This window comes from Leucoraja erinacea, chromosome 13 (genome assembly GCF_028641065.1).
Source record: "Leucoraja erinacea ecotype New England chromosome 13, Leri_hhj_1, whole genome shotgun sequence".
In the NCBI taxonomy this organism is placed as follows: Eukaryota; Metazoa; Chordata; class Chondrichthyes; order Rajiformes; family Rajidae; genus Leucoraja; species Leucoraja erinaceus.
In genome coordinates, this window is record NC_073389.1 from 26,462,125 (window position 1) to 26,486,570 (window position 24,446).

Genomic DNA, 24,446 nt, shown 5'->3' on the forward strand with positions numbered 1-24,446 from the left:
CAGGGCTCGTTTGACCGGGGCCGCTGCCGCATTAGTGGCCACTCTTTATGGCCAAAGTAAGGGCAATGTCAACCCTTCTCCACATTCCCTGCAGTCATGCCCAGACCTCTGTCTCGCCATGCTGTCCTAACGAATCCTTTCCCAGCTCACAACCTCTTAATAACAATAGAAACACGGCTTGAAGTGTCTATTACTAAAAAAAGATTCAAGTTTTCAAGGGGTTTATTGTCACGCCAGTTCCATGCATGGCACAACCCTGTATGACAATCTTGTGCTGGAGGATTCCGTGCAGTAAATTTAACATCGAGTGGGACTGTGATCCGCTACTGGGGAGAGGATAGGAAGGGATAGGTGGCGGAGGAAAGGAGGGTTAAGAGGAGGGAGTAAAGGGTGAGACGAGGGATGGGAGGAGGATAGGAAGGGGATGGGGGATTGATAGAGGACAGTAGGGGGTGAGGGGGAGATGTTGGGAAAGGGCTGGAGGGGATGAGGGAGAGATGGGAGTGGGTGACGGGAAGGGTTAGGAAAGAAAAGTATGGGGGAGTGGAATGAAAGAAAAGGATGGGAGAGAATGGGAATGGAGGTATGAAGAGGAACGGGGGAAGAGAGGACGGGAGGGGAGCGGGGGAAGGGAGAGGGGAGAGGAGGGGCGCAGGGCTGCGCTCACTCTGGGCTCAGGACCACCCAGGCAGCGGGAAGAGCCGCCTCCCCAGCCGGCGCCATTGCAAGGAGCGGGGCGGCGCGGCCGGCGGGGACGGGGACGGAGCGGAGCCCAGGGAGAGCGGGCACCGGGCACGGCGGCGGGAGGGAGGCATGCGGAGCGGGCAATGTGCCGGCAGCCGGGAGGTGAGGTGAGGCGGGGCGGCCACGGGACGCGGGGGGAGAGGGAGGGAAAGTTTGAGCTGTGCGGACAAAGGAAACTGCAACCGCGGCTCAGACAGCGGTGCCCACCCCCTCTCATTCCTCCCCCACCCCCTCTCATTCCCCCCCACCCCCCTCTCTCCCTTCCCCACTTTCTCTCTCTCTCTCTCTCCTCCCTCAATCTCTTCCACCATTCTTTCTTATCCATGCTCTCTTTCTCTCTCTCTCTCCCCTCCTTTCTCCCATTCTCTCCCCACCGCGTAGCGCCCTGCCCTCCCTCGCTCTCACTCCTGTACCCTGCCTCCCCCCCCCCCCCCTCTCCCTACCCCCCCCCCCTCTATCTCTCCCAGCACTCACTTGCCCCCTATCTCACTCTCTCCCCTCCACCTTACTCCCTCCACCCCACTCTCTCACCCCCACTCTCCCTGCTCTCTTTCTCTTACCCGTTCCCTCTCTCCATATCCCCCCTCCTCTCTCCACTTTCCCCTATCCTTCCCCTCCATCTCTCCAATCCCCCTCTTCTATCCCCCTTCACTCCTCGCCCTGCCTCAACGTCTCGGGTGCTGGGTGACTGGCAGAGACCCCTGGGTGGGGGTGGGGACTCCAGGAGGGGCGATGGGTGCCTTGGCCGGTCTGATACAGAGGCAGGTTTCCAAGGGGGAACAAAATCCAATTCCATCGCTCCCACTGATGGCCTTTCGCGATTATTGGCGAAGAAAGACAAACTTTAATGGAGTCACGGCCACACAGCGTGGAAACATGCCCTTCGGCCCAACTCATCCATGCCGACCGAATTCCCATCCAAGATTCCAAACTAATCCCGTTTACCACCATTTGGCCCATATCCCTCTAAACCTATCATATCCATGTACCTGCCGAAATGTCTTTTAAATGTTGTGACAGTACCTGCCTCAATTACCTTCTCTGGCAGCTCATTCCATGCACCCACCACCCTCTCTGTGAAAAGTTGCCCCTCAGGTTCCTATTAAGTATTTCCCCTGTTACCTTAAAGCGGTGCCTCTGGTTTTTGATTCCCCTATTCTGGGTAAAAAGACTGTACATTCACCTTATCTATTCCCCGCATGACTTTTTATACACTTCTTATCACCCCTCATCCCCCTGCATTCCTAGCCTGCCCAACCTCTCCCTTTAGCTCACACCCCCGAGTCCTGGCAATGCCAAGCAACTCTGCACTCTTTCCAGCTTAATGCTGAGGAGGCGAGTAGTCTGGCTTATTTTGGGGCGGGGGGGATGAGGTCCACAACCCTATTCGAGTCGGCTGGCGGCGGGCGGCTCCACCCTGCAGTGCCATGCGATAAAAGTGCATCAAATGCAACTCTGGGAACAAAAGAACACATTTCATTGTTCCATTCCGCTACATGTGACAATTAAACAATCTCGACTGGCTGAAATGCAACTTTGGAAACAAACAGCTGAACAAATCATGCTATTCTGCTTACAATTTAAAAGCAAAAAAAGGTATATTCTTTATTCCCCACTTTCTTGTCATTCCCCTTTTGTTAACCAACCTGTCCTGACCTGTGCACGCCCCCTAGTGGCCAGTGGCTTGTTTTTTTACATGTAGGAAGGAACTGCAGATGCTGGTTTAAACCGAAGATAGACAAAAAAGCTGGAGTAACTCAGCGGGACAGGCAGCATCTTTAGAGAGAAGGAATGGGTGACGTTTCCGGACGAGACCCTTGATTTTTAAAATGTCCCACGCAGCTCATCAACTTAAAAAAATTAAACTTGTAATTGTAATAAAACATGCACACTATGTAAAAATAACAGTACAAAACTCTTAATACGAAAGTGGTGTTTAAGAGGGTTTTAGATAGAGCGGCACGGTGGCGCAGTGGTAGAGTTGCTGCCTCACAGCGCCCGAGACCCGGGTTTGATTCTGACTAAGGGTGCTGTCCATTTGGAGTTTGTACATTTTCCCTGTGACAGCGTGGGGTTTGCTCGGTTGCTCCAGTTTCCACTCACATCTCAGAGACGTACAGGTTTGTTGGTTCAAGTTGCTGCCTGGCCTGCTGAGTTACTCCAACACTTTGTATCTATCATCGGTATAGACCAGCATCTGAAGTTCCTTTTGACACTGTTTGTTGGTTAATTGGCTTCTGTAAAATTGTCCCTAGTGTGTAGGATGGAACTAGTGTACGAGTGATTGTTGGATGGAGTTGGTGGGCCGAAAGGCCTGTTTCCACACTGTAGCTCGAAGCTGATAGGTTAAAAAAAGACGCAAAGTGCTGGAGAAACTCAGCGGGTCAGGTAGCATCTCTGGAGACCATTGAAGGTGATATTTTGGGTCGGGAAGCTCCTTCAGGATGATTGTAGTAGGGGGAAGAAAGCTGGAAGACAAGTGGGGGTGGGCCAAAGTCTGGCAAGAGATACAAGTGACACAAGGATCTGCAGTTGCTGGTTTACCGAGTGATAGGTGGTTACAGGTAAGGGAGGGTTTGATTGGCTGACGGATGTATAAAGGCCAGAGATGAAAGTACAAAAGGCTGCCAGATAATGCAAGAACAGGAATGAAGTGTAAAGTCAGTGGAAGGAACATCGATGGAAGAGGAAAGGGGGGTGGGAAAGTGGGAGAAATGGGGGCACATCCAATTGGGGGACAGGGAAGAGAGTGGGAATAAAGGAGAGGGAGTGGTTGTTGGGTAGTTATTTAAAATTAGAGAATTAGATAGGTACATGGGTATGCAGAGAAAGGAGAGATATGGATTATGTACAGGCAGTTATGTGATATTCTTCGCGACATGTTCAGCATGGGCATTGTGGGCCAAAGGGCCCATTCCTGTGCTACTGTTTTATGCTTAGTTTTTTTAGTTTAGAGATAGAGTGTGGAAACAGGCCCTTCTGCCCATCGAGTCTGACCAGCGATCGCCCCTGCACCAGTTCTATGTTATCTCAATTTTGCATCCTACACACTTGGTAGCAATTTACAAAAGCCAGTTAACCTACAAACCTGCACGTCTTCAGTGTGTGGGAGGAAACAGGAGCACACAGACAAATCCTGTGTAGTCACAGGGAGAAGGTACAAACTCCGTACAGAGAGCACCCATAGTCAGGATCGAACCTGGGTCTCTGGTGCTGTGAGGCAGCCACTCTAGTGCTGCGCCACTGTGTTCTATGACTATTGGAGAAAGCTGGTGTGTCAATCAAGGTAGGGAAATTATATATCTGGCCCATTATTCAACAAAAGATTTAGACAGAGTGGTGTCGATGTACACGTGTCTTTACAACCTCATGGAATTAATAATTCTATCTGTCTGGTTCAGGACTGCAACATGCGATTACATATGTGTTCCACGCCCTCACAATGAAGTGTAACGCCAGTGTCAATGGAGGTGGGAACAGCACGACCCACGTGGACAGTGGAGTCAATATTGTCGCGTCCGTCGCCATCATTGTGATCACATCGTTGGTCTTCCTGGGGAACCTGGTGATCGTCGTAACTCTCTACAAGAAGTCTTATCTGCTGACTCCGAGCAACAAGTTTGTCTTCAGTTTGACGCTCTCCAACCTTCTGCTCTCCGTCCTGGTGCTGCCTTTCGTTGTGGCGAGCTCGATCAAGCAAGAATGGGTCTTTGGGGTGGTGTGGTGCAGCTTCACCGCTCTCCTCTGCCTGCTCATCAGCTCCGCCAGTATGATGACGCTCGGTGTCATCGCAATAGACCGGTAAGGCTTAGATTTGTTTACTTTAGTTTAGGACACAATATGGAAACAGACCCTTCGGCCTGCCGACCAGCGATCACCTGTTCACACTAGTTTAGTTTTGGTTTAGCTATATACAACACAGAAACAGGCCCTATGGCCCACCGAGTCTACACCGACCAGCGATCACCCCATACACTAACACTATCCTACACACTAGGGCCAATTTATAATTTTTACCGGCCAATTAACCTACAAATCTACACGTCTTTGGAATGTGGGAGGAAACTGGAGCACCCGGAGAAAACCCAGGCAGTTACAGGGAGACAGACAAACAGAACACAGATAGCACCTGAAGTCTGGATCAAAGCCAGGTCTCTGGCGCTGTAAGGCAACAACTCTACTGCTGTACCACTGTGCCATCTTTTTGGTAGAAACAAAGAACTGCAGATGATGGTTTCCTGGGGAGGGGGGGGGAGTGCTATGGTAAAACGGTATGAGGAACTTTCATGGATAGGCTGAATATTTTATATTTAACATTAAGTACAGAGCACACTTTAATATTTCACTTGCATTGCACCAAACTAATTAGTGGTTATAATATTTTAACGAAGATTTCCTGCTGATATGGAAAATACGTTTTGGCCTGATGAACGTTACCCATCCCCTTTCACCAGAGAAGGTAGACAAAAATGCTGGAGAAACTCAGCGGGTGCAGCAGCATCTATGGAGCGAAGGAAATAGGCAAGGTTTCGAGCCAAAACCCTTCTTCAGACCCTTTCTCCAGAGATGCTGCCTGACCCACTCAGTTACTCCAGTTACTCCAGCACTTTGTGTCTATCTTCTGAAAAGAGATCTGGATTATTAGTTCATAATTGAATCATGATGGTGTGGACTGTGAGGAAGGCTGTCAAAGTATGCAGCGGGTAAAGATCAACTAAAGAAATGGGCAGAGGAATGGCAGATGGAGTTTAATCCGAGCAAGTGTATGTTGTTGCACTTTGGGAGGTATGATGTAAGGGAAACTATACAGTTCATAGCAAGACCCGTAACAGCAATGATGTACAGAGAGATCTTGGGGTCCAAGTCCATTGCTCACTGGAAGCAGCAACACGGGTAGAGTGGTAAAGAAGGCACATTGTACATCAGACTGATTCCTGGGATGGCAGGACTTTCATATGAAGAAAGGCTGGATAGACTCAGCTTGTACACGCTAGAATTTAGAAGATTGAGGGGGGACCTTATAGAAACGTACAAAATTCTAGATGCAGGAAGATTAATCCCGATGTTGGGGAGTCCAGAACTAGGGGTCACAGTTTAAGGATAAGAGGGAAGTCTTTTAGGACCGAGATGAGAAATCATTTTTTACACAGAGAGTGGTGAATCTGTGGAATTCTCTGCCACAGAAGGTAGTTGTGGCCAGTTCATTGGCTATATTTAAGAGGGAGTTAGATGTGGCCCTTGTGGCTAAAGGGACCAGGGGGTATGGAGAGAAGGCAGGAATGGGATACTGAGTTGGATGATCAGCCATGATCATATCGAATGGTGGTGCAGACTCGAAGGGCCGAATGGCCTACTCCTGCACCTATTTTCTATGTTTCTATGTATGGGTTAAAGAAGGTTTACTCGAATGCTGCCAGGATTGGAAGGTATTAGCTGTAAGGAAAAATTGGACAAACTTGGATTGTTTACTCTGGGAAATCAGAGGCTGAGGAGAGACCAGGTAGAAGTTTTTTTTAATTATGAGAGGCATGGATAGAGTAAACAGTCAGAACCTTTTTCCCACGTTGGAAATGCCAAAGACTTCCAAAGTATAAAGGCGACGTGCGAGGAAAGTTTTTTGTTTTTGTTTTTTTTTGCAGGGATGGTGGTGTGTGCCTGGAACGTGCTGCAAGGGGTGGTGGTGGAGGCAGATATGATAGTGGCATTTAAGAGACTTTTAGATAGGCACGTGGATATGCAGGGAATGGGGGATATGGATCACAAGCGGGCAGAGGAGATTAGTTTAACTTGGCATCATGGTTGGCACAGACATTGTGGCCAAAGGGCCTGTTCTTGCACTGGACTGTTCTGCGTTCTATGTCAGCATATCACAGGAATTGAGTTGCCTTTGAATCAAAGATGTAGTGGTGGAGGCGGATACGATAGTGGCGTTTAAGCAGCTTTTAGATGGGCACATGGATATGCGAGGAATGGTATTAACATGGTATCATGTTCAGCATGGACGTTGTGGGCCGAAGGGCCTTTACCCGTGCTACACTGTCCTATGCTCCACGTGAGGAGGACTGATCAGAGGATGCAGTGGCAGGTAGGATGTGGACAGGACATGCAGCTGGATCGCCTGAGGGGAATTTGAGGAGTTATTCCATGAATAATAACTTGAACCTTGGACGGTATAGTGGTGCAGCTGGTAGAGCTGCTGCCTCACATTGCCAGAGACCTGGGCTTGATCCAGACCTCAGGTGGTGCGTGCGTGCGTGCGTGTGTGTGTGTGTGGAGTTTGCACATTCTCCCTGCGACCGTGTCAGTTTCCTCCCATATCGTAATGAAGTGCCGGTTTGTAGGTTAATTAGCCCTCTGCATAATTGCCCCTGGTGTGCAGTTTAACTGCATAAACAGCAACTGTTAATGCAGACGACAATTATGGTGATATTGAGAGTTGGGCTGTTGCACGAGGCTAAGATGTTTCTGATTTCCGCAGGTACTACGCTGTTGTTTACCCGATGGTATATCCTATGAAAATAACTGGAAACCGGGCAGTGCTAGTGATTACCTACATTTGGCTGCACTCTCTCATCGGCTGCCTTCCTCCTCTCTTTGGCTGGTCGGCCTTCGAGTTTGACCAGTTCAAGTGGATCTGCACGGCTGCCTGGCACAAAGGAGTGAGCTACACTGTCTTTTGGCAGATATGGTGCGGACTGCTGCCGTTCCTGGCCATGGTCACTTGCTACGGGTTTATATTTCGCGTGGCCCGGCTGAAAGCACGGAAGGTTCACTGCGGAACTATCGTCGTGGTGCAAGAGGGAACGGACAAGGACAGAAGAAAAAATTCAAACTCCTCTACCTCGTCGTCGGGAAGCAGAAAGAACGGCAGCAATAATATTGTCTACTCTGCCAATCAGTGCAAAGCCCTGACGACTATTGTGATTGTGATTGGAGCCTTTGTCGTCACGTGGGCCCCTTACATGATCATCATTAGCACCGAGGCACTTTATGGTATCGGTAGTGTGACTCCAGGGCTGGAGACACTGGTAACCTGGCTGTCTTTTACTAGCGCCATATGTCATCCACTCATCTATGGCCTGTGGAACAAAACGGTACGCAAGGAGCTGCTAGGGATGTGCTTTGGGGACAGATACTACAGGGATTCATTTGTTCAGCGTCAGCGCACTTCCAGACTATTCAGCATCTCCAGTCGCATCACAGGTAACAGAGAGCGTGCACAGTATTCACAGTGACTGCACCTAGGGAAATATCATTGCCTTTTGCTTTTTCACATTAGTTGTATTAAAATTATATTTATTTAGGGAGCCTGTACAATGTTTACATGTGGCCATAATAGGAAAACATTATTGCCTGCTGCATTCCCACATTAGTTGTGCTTAAATTATATTTTTTGGTGGTGGGTGGGTACAGCATTTACAGGGAAGACTACACTAGGAGGATATTATTATTGACTTCTGCTTTCTGACATTGGTTGTGTTTAAATTATATCTATATTTGGGAGTGTACACGGTATTTACAGTGTCTGCACACTAGGAACATGTTATTGCCTGCTGCTGCTTTCTCACATTAGTTGTGTTTAAATTATATGTATATATACTTTTGGAAATGTGTAATGCATTTACAGGAATGGCTGCACTAGGAAAATATTATTATTGCCTTTTGGTTTCTCACATTAGTTGTGTTTAAATAATATATATATATTGTTGGGAGTGTGAACAGTATTTACAGTGATGACTGCACTAGGAAAGTATTATTGTCTTCTGCTTTCACATTAAATGTAAAATACACACACACACACACACACACACACACACACACACACACACACACACACATATACATATATACACACACACACACACACACACACACACACACACATATATATATATATATATATATATATATGGGACTGTGTACAGTATTTAACTAACTACTAGGAATATTTTTTGAACATTGGTGCTGAAAAATAATTAGGGCTGTGATGAGAGTAATATGTTGTGTACCTCTGCTGAATGAGATTGTTTCCACAGGAAATGTTCACCTTGTTTTTTAAGGCTCCCCCAGCTTTATACATTAGCCAATTTCCCATGGATTTTGTGGAAATTAAAATCAACCAGCCATTGTGTTTAGCCTGATTTTTACATTAGATGTGCTTCATTGGAAGCGTTGCAGACGTTTTAATTATGTAAATCTTCTTTGAGTTACTGCTGCTTGCCATTTATTAGCTTCATTCTACATTCAGAGCAGTTGTGACATCCAGATTTAGGGTGAAGGATGGTGTTGATGGCCCAGGGATGAGTTGAAAGGGAATGAGATGAGGTGAAGGTCGCTGAGAAGTATTGTTTGCTCAATGAGGTGTATGATTCCTGACTTGCCTGCTGGCTGATGTTGTGTGGCTGAAACACGGCTCTGACAGAGCAGCTATCCATGGAGGTATTGGGCATATTTCAGCTGTATCAGTACATACATACATACATACATACATACATACATACATACATACATACTTACATAAGAAAGATATGGGAATATGAAGGGGAGTCTGCCTTGGCCTACATGATCTCCTAGTTGCCAAACACTTTAACTCCCCCTCCCATTCCAATACTGACCTTTTTGGTTTCACCATGTAGACATTACAGCTGTGTTTATACCCCCATTTCAGGGCACCATAATGTTTGGGACACATGGCTTCACAGGTGTTTTTAATTGCTCAGGTGTGTTTAAATGTTTAAAAGGTATGTATGTATGTAAAATGTATATACACACACATATATATAAATGTGTGTGTGTGTATATATATATATGTGTATATATATATATAAATACATATATATATATACATATGTGTGTGTATGTATATATATATATATATATATATATATATGTGTGTGTATATGTATATATATATGTGTGTATGTGTAGATATATATATGTGTATGTATATATATATATATATATAGATATATATATATGCAGCAGAATTCTGGAGGACCATTGCTTCTGAATACAGGCCCTCTTGTTAACTCATTTAGGAATTGCATGAGCCTTTTAAAACAGAAATTGTTAACATAGGGGGCAACACAGTGGTGCAAATGGTAGAGTTGCTGCCTCACAACGCCAGAGACTTGGGTTTGATCCTGATCTCGGGTGCTGTCTGTGTGTAGAATTTGCACGTTCTCCATGTGACCTCATGGGTTTTTGCCGGGTGCTCCGATTTCCTCCCAAATCCCAAAGGCGTTCAGTCTTGTAGGTTAATTGGCTCCCTGTAAATTGCCCCTAGAGCGTAGAGAGTTGATGTGAAAGTGGGATGAGATAGAACTATTGTGAATGGGTGATCGGTGGTCTGCATGGATTTGATGGGTTGAAGGGCCTGCTTCCATGCTGTATCTCCAAACTTCAATATCAAAATCTTAAAAACATACTACCGGTGTCTAAATGTAAGCTGACAACACCCAAAACTCACCGCAACATTTCTTAACCTGCTTCTCTACCTGTAAATTCTAAGCGTTTATCCGAAGGGCTTGATTCCATGCTGTATCTTTCAATCCTTCACAGTACTCAGTGTATTTGCACTTCATATTTAGCCATATGCTTTACACAAGATGGCCCCAAACCTTTTGCTGCTGCCATGCTTTGGAAGCATAAGCAGAATGTGTTCCATAATGAGAAGCAGCTCTCTCTCAGGAGACACCATATGGCTATCTTGTGGTTTATCTGTTTTGATGGCATATGTCCTGCTGACAACATCATGAATCAGGCAGCACTATACTGAATGCGTTAGAATCAGTGCATAGCTTTAGTGAGTCAATGACATACGTACGGAAACAGATCCTTCAACCAAATTTGTCCATGCCGACCAAGGTGCCCCATCTACACTAGTCCCATCTGCGTGTGTTTGGCCCATATCCCTCTAAACCTTTCCTCTTCATGTACCTGTTCAAATGTCGTTTAAATGCTGTTATAGTACTTGCCACAACCACTTCCTCTGGCAGCTCATCCTCTGCATAAAAATGTTGCTCCTCGGGTTCCTATTAAATGTTGTCCCTCTTATCTTAAACCTATGTCCTCTAGTTTTTGATTCCTCAACTCTGAGTAAAAGACTCTGTGCATTCACCCTATCTGTCCCCCCATGATTTTATACACTATAAGTTCACTATTCATCCTCCTACACTCCGAGGAATAAAGTCCTAGCCCAACCTCTCCCTACAGCTCAGGCCCTCATGTTGCTGCACATGGTCATACAGCACAGAAACAGGCCCTTCGGCCCAACTTTCCCATGCCGACCAAGATGCCCCATCTACACTAGTCCCACCTGCCTGCATTTGGCCCAAATCCCTCCAAACCTATCCTATCCATGACCATGTCGCAATGTCTTTTATATGTTGTTATAGGCTCCTGTGGCCTGTATATCTCCTGTGGCCTGCCAGCCCACTGTATCAGGCAGATCATTGATCACCTGGTCACACCAGTTCGATGTTTTCCCAATTCCTCATTCACCCCCTACACATTAGCGGCAATTAACCTACAAACATTACAAATTATAAAACATTTAAACCTGGTAAAACCTAGAAAACCACACATCTTTGGGATGTTGAGAACAAATTCCTGCATCGCTAATTTTGAGACCCTGAACATTTTTACTTTGCCTGCCCCTACTCTGATTTTGATTCTAATGGGTTTGTTTAAAATGTACTTTTAATTCTCCCTGGAACACCATCTAGGAGGGCAGTGTACACCTGCTGGTGGTGTGACACATACTAAATCTGGGTTTCTCGTGGTGAGGTGTGGAGTAAATTGTGTTCTACTTTGCCCCAAAACATGCATTAGCCCCAGGCAATTATTGCTGAGACAACTGCAGCAAATATAACTTTTGCAAATTTCCAACAGAACAGCTGTTGTTTGTAAATTTATATATAATTGCAGATTTTGTAATGTTGGCAAGTTGCTGGATAAACCATCATTGCATCTGAAAGAATTTCAGGTCCCCAAGCAAGACAATTTTTCACCTACCCCCTCTTTATCATGCATTGAATCATATAATGTTCCTGATGTTGGGGGAGTCCAGAACCAGAGGTCACATTAAGAATAAGGGGAGGCTATTTAAGACAATTCACTGGATAAAGCTCTTAGGACTAACGGAATCAAGGGTTATGGAGAGAAAGCAGAAACGGGATACTGATTTTGGAAGATTAACAAAGATAATATAGTGAATGGCGGTGCTGACTCGAAGGGCCGAATGGCCTACTCCTGCACCTATTTTCTATGTTCCTATATTGGGATAGATACATATTTGAGTCCTAGTGTGTCACATGAAATGTATTTTCTGTTATTTTCCATGAAATATAACAGTCCCATATTGCAAAGTTACTAATAAAATCTATAACATGGAAAAGTACAGCACAGGAACAAGCCCTTCAGGCCACAATGTCCATGCTGAACATGGACCATGTTAAACTAACCTCCTCTGCCTACACATTATCCACATCCCTCCATTCCCTGCACATCCATGTATCTGGAGTCATACAACATGGGAACAGGTCCTTCAGCACAACTTACCCACACAGACCAAGATGCCCCATCTACCCTAGTTCCACCCGCCTGCATTTGGCCCATATCCCTCCAAACCTTTCCTAGCCATGTACCAGTCAAAGTGTATTTTAATGTTATAGAACCTGAAATGTTATATTACCTGTCTTGAAGTCTCTTAAATGCCCCTATTGTATTTGTCTCCACCACCACCACTCCCGGCAGTGTGTTCCAGGCATCCACTACCCACAGAGTAGAAATAAACGTGCCCTGCACATCTCCTTTAAACCTTGCCCCTCTCACAATAAAGCTATGTCCTCTAGTCTTTGACCATCCTGGGGAAAAAGGTTCTGACTGTCTACCCTATCTATGCCTCTCACAATTTTATATACTCCAATCAGGTCTCCCTCAGCAGTCTGAAGAAGGGTTTCGGCCCGAAACGTTGCCTATTTCCTTGGCTCCTTAGATGCTGCTGCACCCGCTGAGTTTCTCCAGCACTTTTGTCTACATCCCTCAGCAATACATATATTATTGCTGTAAATACTAACATCTATAAAATATATAGGAAAGTGTTTAGGGTTTGAGAAGGTAAATCACATGATCCAGGAGACCAAACCTTTGCTCACAACTTGCAGCCACATTATTGTTAATACATAAAGTACCTGTGCTCTAACACCAGGATAAGCGCTCAACCAAGAAAGCCAATCCCAATGCCAAAGTAGTTTCTAAACTACTCGTACACACTTAAGCTATAGAACAATAACAAACTCCATATTCAGTAATAAGCGAACTACATGTTAACAAGCACCCAAGCTAAATGTTCAACCAAGAAAGCCAAGCCCAATGCCACGTGCCTTTACATGGGATGGGTTAACAAAAACACTGGCATCTACACGCCTTGTATCATTGGGGTTATCAAGTGGGCCCACTCCCATCACTGGTGTTTCATTGAGGTTAGGCCCATGACACCTCGGGAAGGCATTAGTTCTGGCATCCCAGAACCACAACTATTGATGTAGCTGGTTCTGTTCAGTTTCTTAGAGAGAGAGGAACCCAGAGACTAAGGAAAATATAGAATGGAGTGGTATATTTGTCAGTAGTATTTAAAATGCTGCATTTGGGAACAAAACCACATTTAGGAAACGGTACCATAAAGAAATATTGAAGTGGAAAATTTGAAAATGGAAGCCTTCGGGTATGAATGAAAGGAATTCACGTGCTGTAACTGTTAAATGAAAATAAACAATATCCTAAAATAGAATATTAATGTTCAGCGTTCTGTAAATCCAGCCATGCTCCCCAAAACTAAATTTCAAACACGCCCTACTGTCTGTTTTGAATGAGAAGCCACATTTCTGCATGCAACATAGAAAAACATTGAGAATTTTACACAGTAACACCATTTCAGAAATGTTGCCATGGGCACACGGTAGTGGGATGTAGTTTAGTTTATTGTCACGTGTACCGAGGTACAGTGAAAAGCTTTTTTGCTGCGTGCTATCCATTACGTGGAAAGACCGTCACATGATTACAATCAGCTGATCACAGTGTACAGATAAAGTGGATAAGACACAAAGTGCTGGAGTAACTTTGCAGGTCAAGCAGCAACTTTGGAAAAAATGGATGAGTGATGTTTTGGGTCGGAACTCTTCAGACTGAAAGTAGAGGGGAGGGAGCTGGAGGTAGGAAAAGGCCAGAACAAATCAGGCCCATTGTTGGCTGGGGAAGAGGTGATAATGAAGGGATACCAATAGTCCGAGGGTCTATAATGAGGTAAATGGGAGGTCAGGACCACTCTCTAGTCGATAATAATATGGTTCAGTTGCCTAATAACAGCTGGGAATAAACTATCCCTACTGTGGCCTAAGGTTTGGCCCCAGAGCTGAGTTTTTAAGTGCCCTATAGGAGTTATTGAAGGAAAGAGGTGGAGGGGTTTAGTTGAGACTTCCGAAGGCACGATAATAAATCTTGGCTCCCTTGAGGGTAGAGTTAAGCAAACGCGTTTTAACTCGAAGCCGGTGGAGCTCACAATTGATTGATTGAAAATTTCAGGTCGAAAAGGTCTTTTGGCCCATCGACTCCACGCGGACCATCGTTCGGTCTTTCACTCGAGTTCGATGTTATCCCACTTTCGCATCCACTCTCTACACACTAGGGGTAATTTACAGAGGCCAATCAGATGGCGGCGCCTCGCGGCAGCGGCCTCTGCAGTCGGTCTGTGTTTTTTTTAATTTTTGTCTTGTTGAGTGTATAGTTTGGTTGTAGTTTATATTTTGTTTTTAGCTGTGTATATGTGGGGGGCGGGTGAAACTTTAAAATCTCTTCCCTGTACGGGGGACCCGACCTTTTCCCTGTCGGGTCTCCGTTGTCGTTGGGGCCTAGCACGGTGGAGCGGCCTCCAACCGGAACGACCTGGAGGCTTCAGTCGCGGAGCCTGCGGACTCACCATCGTGGGGCTGGCCGGCTTCGGAACGTTGAGAGCTGTGGTGGTGCGCTGCTGCGGTCCGACAACGGAGCTTCGGAGGCTCCAGCCGCAGGTCCGGTGGACGGTGACATCGGGAGCTCGTGGGTCCCTGGTGGGAGACCGCTTTTCGGAGCTCCTGCAATGGCAACTTCTCCCTCCCGAATTGCGGGGTTGAAAACGACCCGGAACGGGGCCTTGCATCAAGATTCAAGATTCAATTTAATTGTCATTTGGACCCCTTGAGTCATCCGGCGCGGCTTTAACGACCGCGGGACTTGCCATCGCCCGCCGGGGGCTTTAACATCGGGAGAAGAATGGAAAACAGGGGAGAGACAATGACTTTGCCTTCCATCACAGTGAGGAGGAGATTCACTGTGATGGATGTTTGTGTTAATTGTGTGTCTTGGTTTTTTTTCTTGTATGACTGCAGAAACCAAATTTGTTTGAACTTCATTTGAGGTTCAAATAACAATAAACGGTATTGTATTGTATTGGCCTGTAAACCCGCACGTCTTTTGGACTTGGGAGGAAACCGGAGCACCTGGAGGAAACTCACGAATATGCAGTCTCCACACAGACAGCACCTGAAGTCAGGAACGAACCGGAGTCTCTGGCAATGCGAGGTAGCGCATCTACCCAGTGTCCCACTGTGCTGCCCCACAACGCATGCTCTAAAATTGAAACTCCATTTAAATGGGAATTGCTAGTTGGTGAGCAAGGTTCTGATATAAATTAGAAGACAGGCAGTGGAGTTGTGGATGAGCTCATTGTTTTATGAACTGGTCCTTGGGGAAACTTGTGGGTGTTGAGTGTCGCAAGTATTTCATAATTTCCTTTCCTTCTAGTTTTCTATATGTTCCAGTGATCTGTGTCATCTTATTGACCAAAATGTTCACTGTACCAACCATTTAGGTAGCACGGGATTTTTAATATGGGGATAGAGTGAATATAACACTCTACCTGATAAACAGGAATCGATCTCCTATTTAAGAACATGGAATTGCTAAGAAAAATAAACCAAATGGATAACTAACAATTATAGGAGCTTTGTTTTGGACTAGACATGGAAGTGGGAGGAATATTGGATAGTGAGGAGGTGGAGTAATGCCAATGATCTAACTTGGTAAAATGAAGTGTTGTTAAGATTCTAGCCTTTGTGGCTTTTCAAAAATGGTACACCCTTGTTGATGTCACTCTAGCTACACCGAATTTTTGAATAAATGAAGAAACAAGGAACTGCAGATGCTGGTTTACAAAATAAAAAGACGCAAAGTGCTGGAATATCTCAGCGGGTCAGGCAACATCCGTGGAGAATGTGGATAAGTGATGTTTCGGGTTCAGACCTTCTTCAGACTTTAACATGGATAGGCGACTTTTCGAGTCGGGACACTTCTTCAGACTAACTTGGATAGGTGACAATTGGGGCTGGGACCCCTTTTCAGAATGAAGTAGAGTCCCGACCCGAAACGTTACATATCCATGTTCTCCAGAGATGCTGCCTGGCCCGTTGAATTACTCCAGCACTTAGTGTCTGAGCAAATGAAGATAGTTTTAGGAATGATTATACAGTGGATTGAGTGCATGCAGTAAATATTTGATTAAAAAAATCATCTCTGGAAATGGAAGGAATGAATGTAACTTGTTGTGGTTTTCTTTTTTACAGATTTGGGGCTGTCTCCTCATCTCACAGCCCTGATGGCTGGTGGACAATCACTAGGTCACAGCAGCAGTACTGGGGACACAGGGTTTAGCTTCTCTCAGGACTCAGGTAATCAATCTTGGCACTTGGCAGGATACAGCCCACGCGATGTACATATTATGTGTATCAAAATGCACCACTCTCCAAAACCAGTTTCAACATGGTTTTCATTAAAATCTTAAGTTTTGTCATTTGAGTTTTGTTGGACAAAACGGTATCCAAAATGTGGTTTGTTCATTTTAACGGACCTATGTGAATGTATAACGACTATATGTCCAGAATCACGCAGTGTCTCAATCCAGTGGCTGCTGCTATGTTGGAACATGCAATAGCTGACCATTGCTTTGTTTCTGAGATGGCTTGAACCCTCTGCTTTCATTGTAGCCAAATTGAGCGGCCCTGTGGTGCAGTGGTAGAGTTGCTGCCTTACAGCGACAGAGACCCTAGGTCGATCCTGACTATGGGTGCTGTCTATACAGTTTGTACGTTCTCCCTGTAACCGTGTGGGTTTCCTCCACCAAAGACGTGCAATTTTCAAGGTTAATTGGCTTCCATAAATTATATGTTGTCCCTAGTATGTAGGATAGTTTTGGTGTACGGGGCGATCACTGGTCGGTGCGGAGTCTGGTCTGAAGGACCTGTTTCCACACTGTCTCGTTAAAGTAAAGTAACGTAACAAAAAGGTGTTTTACACACCTTTAATAAATATATGTCTTTTGGCTGGAAGATGAAATGATGATGTTTAACTATTTTGAGCTGCTGGTACACCGCACTATCACCAAAAAAGAAACACTGGTTGAATCTGATATATTTTGCAATGTGTAAGTCTTGACTAGTTGGAACATTAAAAGAGATCTACTATGCAAAGTGCTCGCTTCATTCTTTATTTTGAAGATAGATTTCAAGGCAACACAAAACAAAACATAGTTTAGTTAGAGATACAGTGCAGAACCGGGCCCTTCGGGCCACCAAGTCCGCGCCGACCAGCGATCCCGTACACTAGCATTATCCTACACACTAGGGCCAATTTACAATTTTTACCGAAGCCAATTAACCTACAAACCCACGTCTTTGCAGTGTGGGAGGAAGCCAGAGTACCTGGAGGAAACCCATGTGGTTACAGGGAGAACGTACAACATACGCACAGACAGCACCTGTAGTTTGGATCTCCGGTGCTGTAAGGCAGCAACTCTACCACTACGCCACTGTGCCGTCCTTAACTTTATTCAATTTATTAACCTCGTGTCTTCCTGAGAGAAAAATGGTGATCGTAGATTCCCACAAAACAATAGCTTTGTTTTAAGTGGAGTGATTTGTTGTGTTTTTGCTTCCAAGGTTTAGTCTAAATTGATGCGATGTCACCCCGGTTCCTGGAAAGTTCATGTTAATAAAGGGCTCACAAATAATGTTTCAAATTATAATGCTTACGGTTGTGAATCCAGATCTTCTCCAGATTTTAATCTGGAACATAGAGCAGTACAGCACAGGAACAGGCCCTTTGGCCCACAATGTCCGTGCCAGACATGATGTCAAGTTTAACTAATCCTCTTTGTATGTAATAAAAAGGAACTACAGTTGCTGGCCCCTTGTATTAAGTTGCAGAGAGGGTTGGGGAGGGAAAGATAGGTCAAAGGGAATCATTCAGTGAAGTTGTAAGCTGTCATTCTTGGTGGTGTGTGCGTGAGAGAGAATCTGAACCATGGAACATAAAGGTTGTGAAATGTAAGGTTGTACGAGGTTGGCAAGGCAGAGTGTGCTATTGAAGAGAAAAACTGAGCCAGTATCACAAAGCATAGGACAGTACAGCACAAGAACAGGCCCTTCAGCCCACAATGTCTGTGCCGAACATGTTGCCAAATTAATCTAATCTCCTTTGCCCGCGTGTGATCCATATCCCTCCAAACCTTGCATATCCACATGCTTCTCCAAGAGCCTCTTAAATGCCTCTACGGTATCTAGTTAAGTTTATTATTGTCACGTGTAGCGAGGTACAGTGAAAATATATTGTTGCGTGCTATCCAGTCAAAGAAAAGACTATACATGATTACAATCAAACCATTGACAGTGCACAGATACAGGATAAAGGGCACAACATTTAGGCAAGGCAAAGTCCTATCAATCTACAGTGCTTACAATGAGAAAGTATTCAGACACCTTCACTTTTTCCACATTTTGTTACGTTACAATCTTATTCTAAAATTGATTAAATTCATTTTTGTTATCGTCAATCCACACACAATACCCCAAAATAAAAAAAGTGAAAACAGGTGTTTAGAAATGTTTGCAAAGTAATTAAAAGAAATAACTAAAATATCACATTTACATAAGTATTCAGACCCTTTACTCAGTTGAGGCACCTTTGGCAGCGATTACAGCCTCAAGTCTTCTTGGGTATGACGCTACAAGCTTGGCACACCTGTATTTGGGTAATTTCTCCCATTCTTCTCTGCAGATCCTCTCAAGCTCTGTCAGGTTGGATGGGGAGCGTCGATGCACAGCTATTTTCAGTTCCCTCCAGAGATGTTCAATCTAGGGTTCTAGTCCGGGCTCTGGCTGGGCCACTCAAGGACATTCACAGACTTGTCATGAAGCCACTCCTGCGTGGTCTTAGCTGTGTGCTTAGGGTTGTTGTCCTGTTGGTTCACCCCAGTCTGAGGTCCAGGATGCTTTGGAGCAATTTTCCATCAAGGATCTCTATCCTTTGCTCCGTCATCTTTCCCTTGATCCTGACTAGTCTCCCAGTTCCTGCCGCTGAAAAACATCCCCACAGCATGATGCTGCCACCGCCATGCTTCACTGTAGGTATGGTATTGGCCAGGTGATGAGCGGTGCCAGGTTTCCTCTAGACATGATGCTTGGCATTCAGGCCAAAGAGTTCAATCTTGGTTTCATCAGACCAGAGCACCAGAGAAAACAACCCTTTTGGCAAACACCAAGCGGGCTGTCATGTGCCTTTTACTGAGGAGTGGCTTCCGTCTGGCCACTGTACCATAAAGACCTGATTGGTGGAGTGCTGCAGATATAGTTGTCCTTCTGGAAAGTTCTCCCATCTCCACATAGGAACTGTGTGGAGCTCTGTCAGACTGACCATCGGGTTCTTGGTTACCTCCCTGGTTACCTCCCAAGGCCCTTCTCCCCCGATTGCTCAGCTTGGCCGGGCGGCCAGCTCTATGAAGAGTCCTGGTGGTTCCAAAGTTCTTCCATTTAAGAACGACGGAGACCACTGTGCTCTTCGGGACCTGCAACGCTGTAGAAATTGTTTTATACCCTTCCCCAGATCTGTGTCTCGACACAATCCTGTCTCGGAGGTCTACGGACAATTCCTTCGTCTTCATGGCTTGGTTTTTGCTCTGACACGCACTGTCAACTGTGGGACCTTATATAGACAGGTGTGAGCCTTTCCAAATCATGTCCAATCAATCAACTGGTGGATTCCAATCAAGTTGTAGAAATATCTCAAGGATAATCAAAGGAAACACCTGTTTTTGCTTCTTCATTCTGGGGTATTGTGTGTAGATTGATGATAAAAAAAAAAGAATTTAATCCATTTTAAAATACGGCTGTAACGTAACAAAATGTGGAAAAATCGAAGGGGTCTGAATACTTTCTGAATGCACTGTATGTTGGCAATCCATTGCAGTACCAACACAGTGCCTGCACTTTCTGAGTGCAGTCCTTTGATTCTGTTCGAAATTTAGAGTCTGGCTGTCTGTTTCAGCAGAAAACCGCTGTTGTACCACAGTAATCCCCAGCCCACATTCCTTACACAGCCAGCAAATTCTTCTCAATCCGCTTGAAAGAAAGGCCTCAAAACAATATTAATGTTCCGTGGGATTCTATGATCACCATGTTTTCCTCTCGAGAAGATACGAGATCAATGAACTGAACAAAGTAAATGATGGAACTGATTTCTAAGAAGTGGAAATTTATTGTGCGTGCTTTAAATCTATTTGGATACTTAATTCACAGAAAGCTTTGGCCTGGTGTCCACAAAACTTATTTATACTTTTTTTACAAACCTTGTTTCAGGAACTGATGTCATGTTATTGGAAGATTTCAATTCAGATGGAAGTCATTATTCGTACCACAATAACTACCCCAACCCTAGGCGGCGGAGTTCCGCGACGATTGGTGAGCTCCCAGAACCACAAGGTATTGATGGAAGTCTTTTTCTTTCCTGAGATTCTTCCTTTAATGGTTTACATAGAATGTACAGCACAGCAACAGGCCCTTCTGCCTTCAGTGTCCGTGCTGACCATGGGGGGGGGGGGGGGGGGGGGGGGGGGCAGCACAGTGGAGCAGCAGCTCGAGACACTGCCTTGCAGCTCCAGAGACCCAGGTTCGAAACTGACCTCTGATGCTGTCTGTGTGGAGTTTGCACATTCTCAGCGGTAGAGTTGCTGCCTTGCAGCGCCGGAGACCCAGGTTTGATCCTGACTACGGGTGCTGCCTGTACAGAGTTTGCATGTTCTCCCTGTGATGGTGTGGGTTAATTGGCTTCTGTAAAATTATCTCCAGGGTGTAGGATAGAATGCGTGTACGACTGAGTATTGGTCAGAGTAGACTTGGAAGGGCCCAGCGGGCCTGTATTCACACTGTATCTCCAAACTAAACGTGAAGCTAATTTCCTCTGCCTGCATATGCTCCATATCCCTCCATTCCCTGCATATACATGACACCAACATGTGTGGTGTCATAGATGGCGAAAGTTATCAAAAATTAAGGCAGGGTCTTGATCAATTGGGCAAGTGGCCTGAGGAATTGTGAAGGAGTTTAAATAAGTGAGAGATGTTGCATTTTGGGATGTTAAATCAGGGCAGCACATTCACAGTGAATGGCAGGGCCTTGGGGAGTATCGTAGGAATGTAGGAAGGAACTGCAGATGCTGGTTTATACCAAAGTTGGACACAAGGTGCTGTAGTCAGTCAGGGTATTAAGTATAGACATTGGCCTGTTATGTTACAGTTGTACAACACGTTCGTGAGGCTGCATTTTGGGTTGTGTGTTCAATGTTGGTTATCCTACTAAAGGAAGAACGTTGTTAAGCTGGAACGAGTGGAGAAAAGAATTACAAGGATGTTGCCAGGACTCGGTGGCTTGCGCTTGGGCAGGCTAGGAATTTATTCCTTCGATTGCAGGAGTCTGAGGGGTGATCTTAGAGGTGTATAAGATTATAAGGAGAATTGATAAGGTGGATGAATAGTCTTTTACACAGAGTGGGGGAATCAAGAACCAAAATACATAGGTTTAAGGTGAGAGAGGAAAAATTCAATAGCAACCTGAGGGGCAACGTTTTCACTCAGAGCGAGATATGTGTATGGAACGAGCTGTCAAGAGGTAGTTCAGGCATGTACTATAGCAACATTTAAAACACAATTGGACAGGTACATGGATGGGAAAGGTTTAGAAGGATATGGGCCAAATGCAGGCATCTTCCTCACCTCACCTTTAGTCTTTTTTATCTCTGACTGTCCAACCATCTGCTTATTCACCCCCCCCCCCCCCCACCTGTGTCCATCTATTCCTTGTCCTGCCCATTCCCCCTTTATAATCAGTCTGAAGAACGGTCCCAACCCGAAACGTCACCTATTCACGTTCTCCAGGGATGCTGTCTGAGTCACTCCAGCACTTTTGTGTCTTTTAAAAAAAAAAACAAACAACATCTGCAGCTACTTGTGCCTGCAACAAAAAGTGCCCAGTATATTGGAAAAATATTGCAGTTGGGCTTTGAGGAAGAGGAGAAAATTAGCAGCTAAAACAATTCTAGATTAAACTTTGGTGAATAGTATTTTGTAATCATATTTTGTTCATTCCCTTTGCAGAGGAGGTTGACCATTCTTCAGTCCTGCAAATCAAAGCAGATGTTCACAAAACGCTGGACAATTTTGCTGCCAGCTTGGCCAAAGCCATCGAGACTGATGCCAAAATTAGCCTCTTTGGGGAGAGTGGTTTGACTGGAGATTTGTTCAGTGTTATTAAAACAGTACCTGGAGGTGTGAGCAAAGGAAACAAAATTACTGCAGATCAGAGACTGAGGCTGGCGAGTATCGATGAAGGAATTGTTAATGATGGCACGGAAGAAGAGAATACCGCAGAGGATTGAAGCAAACGTGCAATGTAAAAGAGACATTACATTTTTCTCTAGCATCTTACATGGCTGAGGCTTAAAAATATCTACTAGTATGCCTTGTTGTACAATAATTCAAATATTGATGTATAAAATTATAGGTGACTGATTCAAGGTGTAGAAAGATATAAAAATGGGAGAAGCCAAAAAGGTTGACATCTCAGCCCATGCTCTAGTTATTGCTAATAATTTGGCTTGTAGTGACATACAGAATGAAATGTTCGTTACTCCCAGAGGATATTTGCCGCGATTGCTGCTTTGAGAAAATAAATCTATTTCCTTCTGGTCAGTTGATAGTGGTGTCAGCACCTGCTTTTTTGGGGGTGAACACAGGCAGCTAGTTAGCAGGTTTTTAAATGAAAGTAAGTCGAGTAATTGAAAACGGGCTGATACCGCAGCTAGAAACTCAATCTGTATGTTCTAAACAAAAATGATATCGAAAGTCGGGCAGTTTCTTTGCAGAACATAGATAGGTGACATTTCAGGATGGGACCCATCTTCAGACTCGGACTGAAGAGACCTGAAATGTCACCTATCCATGTTCTCTGGAGATGCTGCCTGTCCCGCTAAGTTATTCCAGCGCTTTGTGTACTTTTTTTGCTAACCAGCATCTGCAGTTCTTTGTTGATAGTTAAGTTTGGGGTGCTGGCAAGAAGCAAGGAACACATCAATCTGTGATTCTTTAAAATGGACAAGTACAGTTTCTCCAGAGTTTCATCTTAAAGAGTTGATTCCAGTTTAACAAACACATGGGGCAAACAGGGTTGCTGTTTTAAATGCCTGTAATGAGATGTTTATAAATTAGTTTAATTGGGTTAATTATTGTCACATGTACACGCTATGAAAAGCTTTTGTTGCAGCTGCCGTCAAAGATAGCATGCAACAAAAGCCTTTCACTGTACCTCAGTCCATGTGACAATAATAAACTAAACTATTTTATAATCATTACTGGCAAAATAGATGAAGTAGAGGCACTGCTTAATTTTTCTTTAAAAAGATTTGTGAGGTATTGATTTTTTATATATGCCAAAAAGGTTTTGAGGCCTGTGGAAATGTGCAAGATCCACCAGGGTTAGAAGATAAAACAACAGTACTCATTACTGAGCATAATGGTTCTGCATTCCAATTATAGCAAGTGTACGTACAGTTTAGCAGATGCTCACTGCCAATTGTTCACATATTTCTAAGCCATGTGCCAGTCACATTTTTAACAAATGTTCTGGACGACAAATGTCCTGAGTTGTGTATGTCAAACAAAAATGTACTGAAGAATTTGTAAGTTAAAGCAAATGGCAAAATGTCATTCCCATGTTTTATATTAAAATAAACCTGACCTGGTTATATTAACGTCTATGTTTCAAATAGGTTTGACTGATTTGATCTCCTACTATGTTTACACTTCATGAGTTCTAGGAGCAAAATTAGGCCATTCGGCCCATCGAGTCTACTCCACCACTGTCATTCAATCTTGGCTGGTCTATCTTTCCCTCTCAACCTCATTCTCCTGCTTTCTCCCCAAAACCCCTGACACCCATACTAATCAAGAATCTGTCAATCTCCACCTTAGACATATCCATTGACGGCCTCCAGTTTTCCTTCACAATGAATTTCACAAATTCACCACCCTCTGACTAAAGAAATCCCTCCTCATCTCCTTTCTAAATGTCTTTGGGGTCAGTGCTCCGTAGAGTGGTAAAATACCAGATCAGAGAAAAGGTAGATGTGTGTGTCTGGAGGATGTGACCTGGATAAGTATTAATGTTTACTATGATGTTATTGTGAGCAATAGTGTTCTTGGCTAATAGCATTAAGGCCCTGTCCCACTTTCCCGAGTTACTCACAAATTCTCCCGAGTTTTCCCCTTGATTTGAACTCGGAGA

At 44.7% G+C, this 24,446-nt stretch overlaps 1 protein-coding gene across 2 annotated transcripts; it reads left to right on the top strand.

Moving 5' to 3' along the window:
- Positions 1–712: 712 nt before the first annotated feature.
- On the top strand, positions 713–23,917 carry gpr161a (G protein-coupled receptor 161a). 2 transcript variants are annotated; one of them, XM_055644651.1, is made up of 6 exons: positions 713–846; positions 4,146–4,545; positions 7,223–7,947; positions 16,404–16,508; positions 20,469–20,591; positions 22,262–23,917. In XM_055644651.1, exons 1-6 carry the CDS (start codon positions 828–830, stop codon positions 22,540–22,542), a joined length of 1,653 nt encoding a protein of 550 aa, XP_055500626.1. In that variant the 5' UTR covers positions 713–827; the 3' UTR covers positions 22,543–23,917. The 2 variants fall into 2 exon arrangements, with proteins under 2 accessions (XP_055500626.1, XP_055500627.1); XM_055644652.1 differs by having other exon boundaries at positions 739–851.
- Positions 23,918–24,446: the final 529 nt, after the last annotated feature.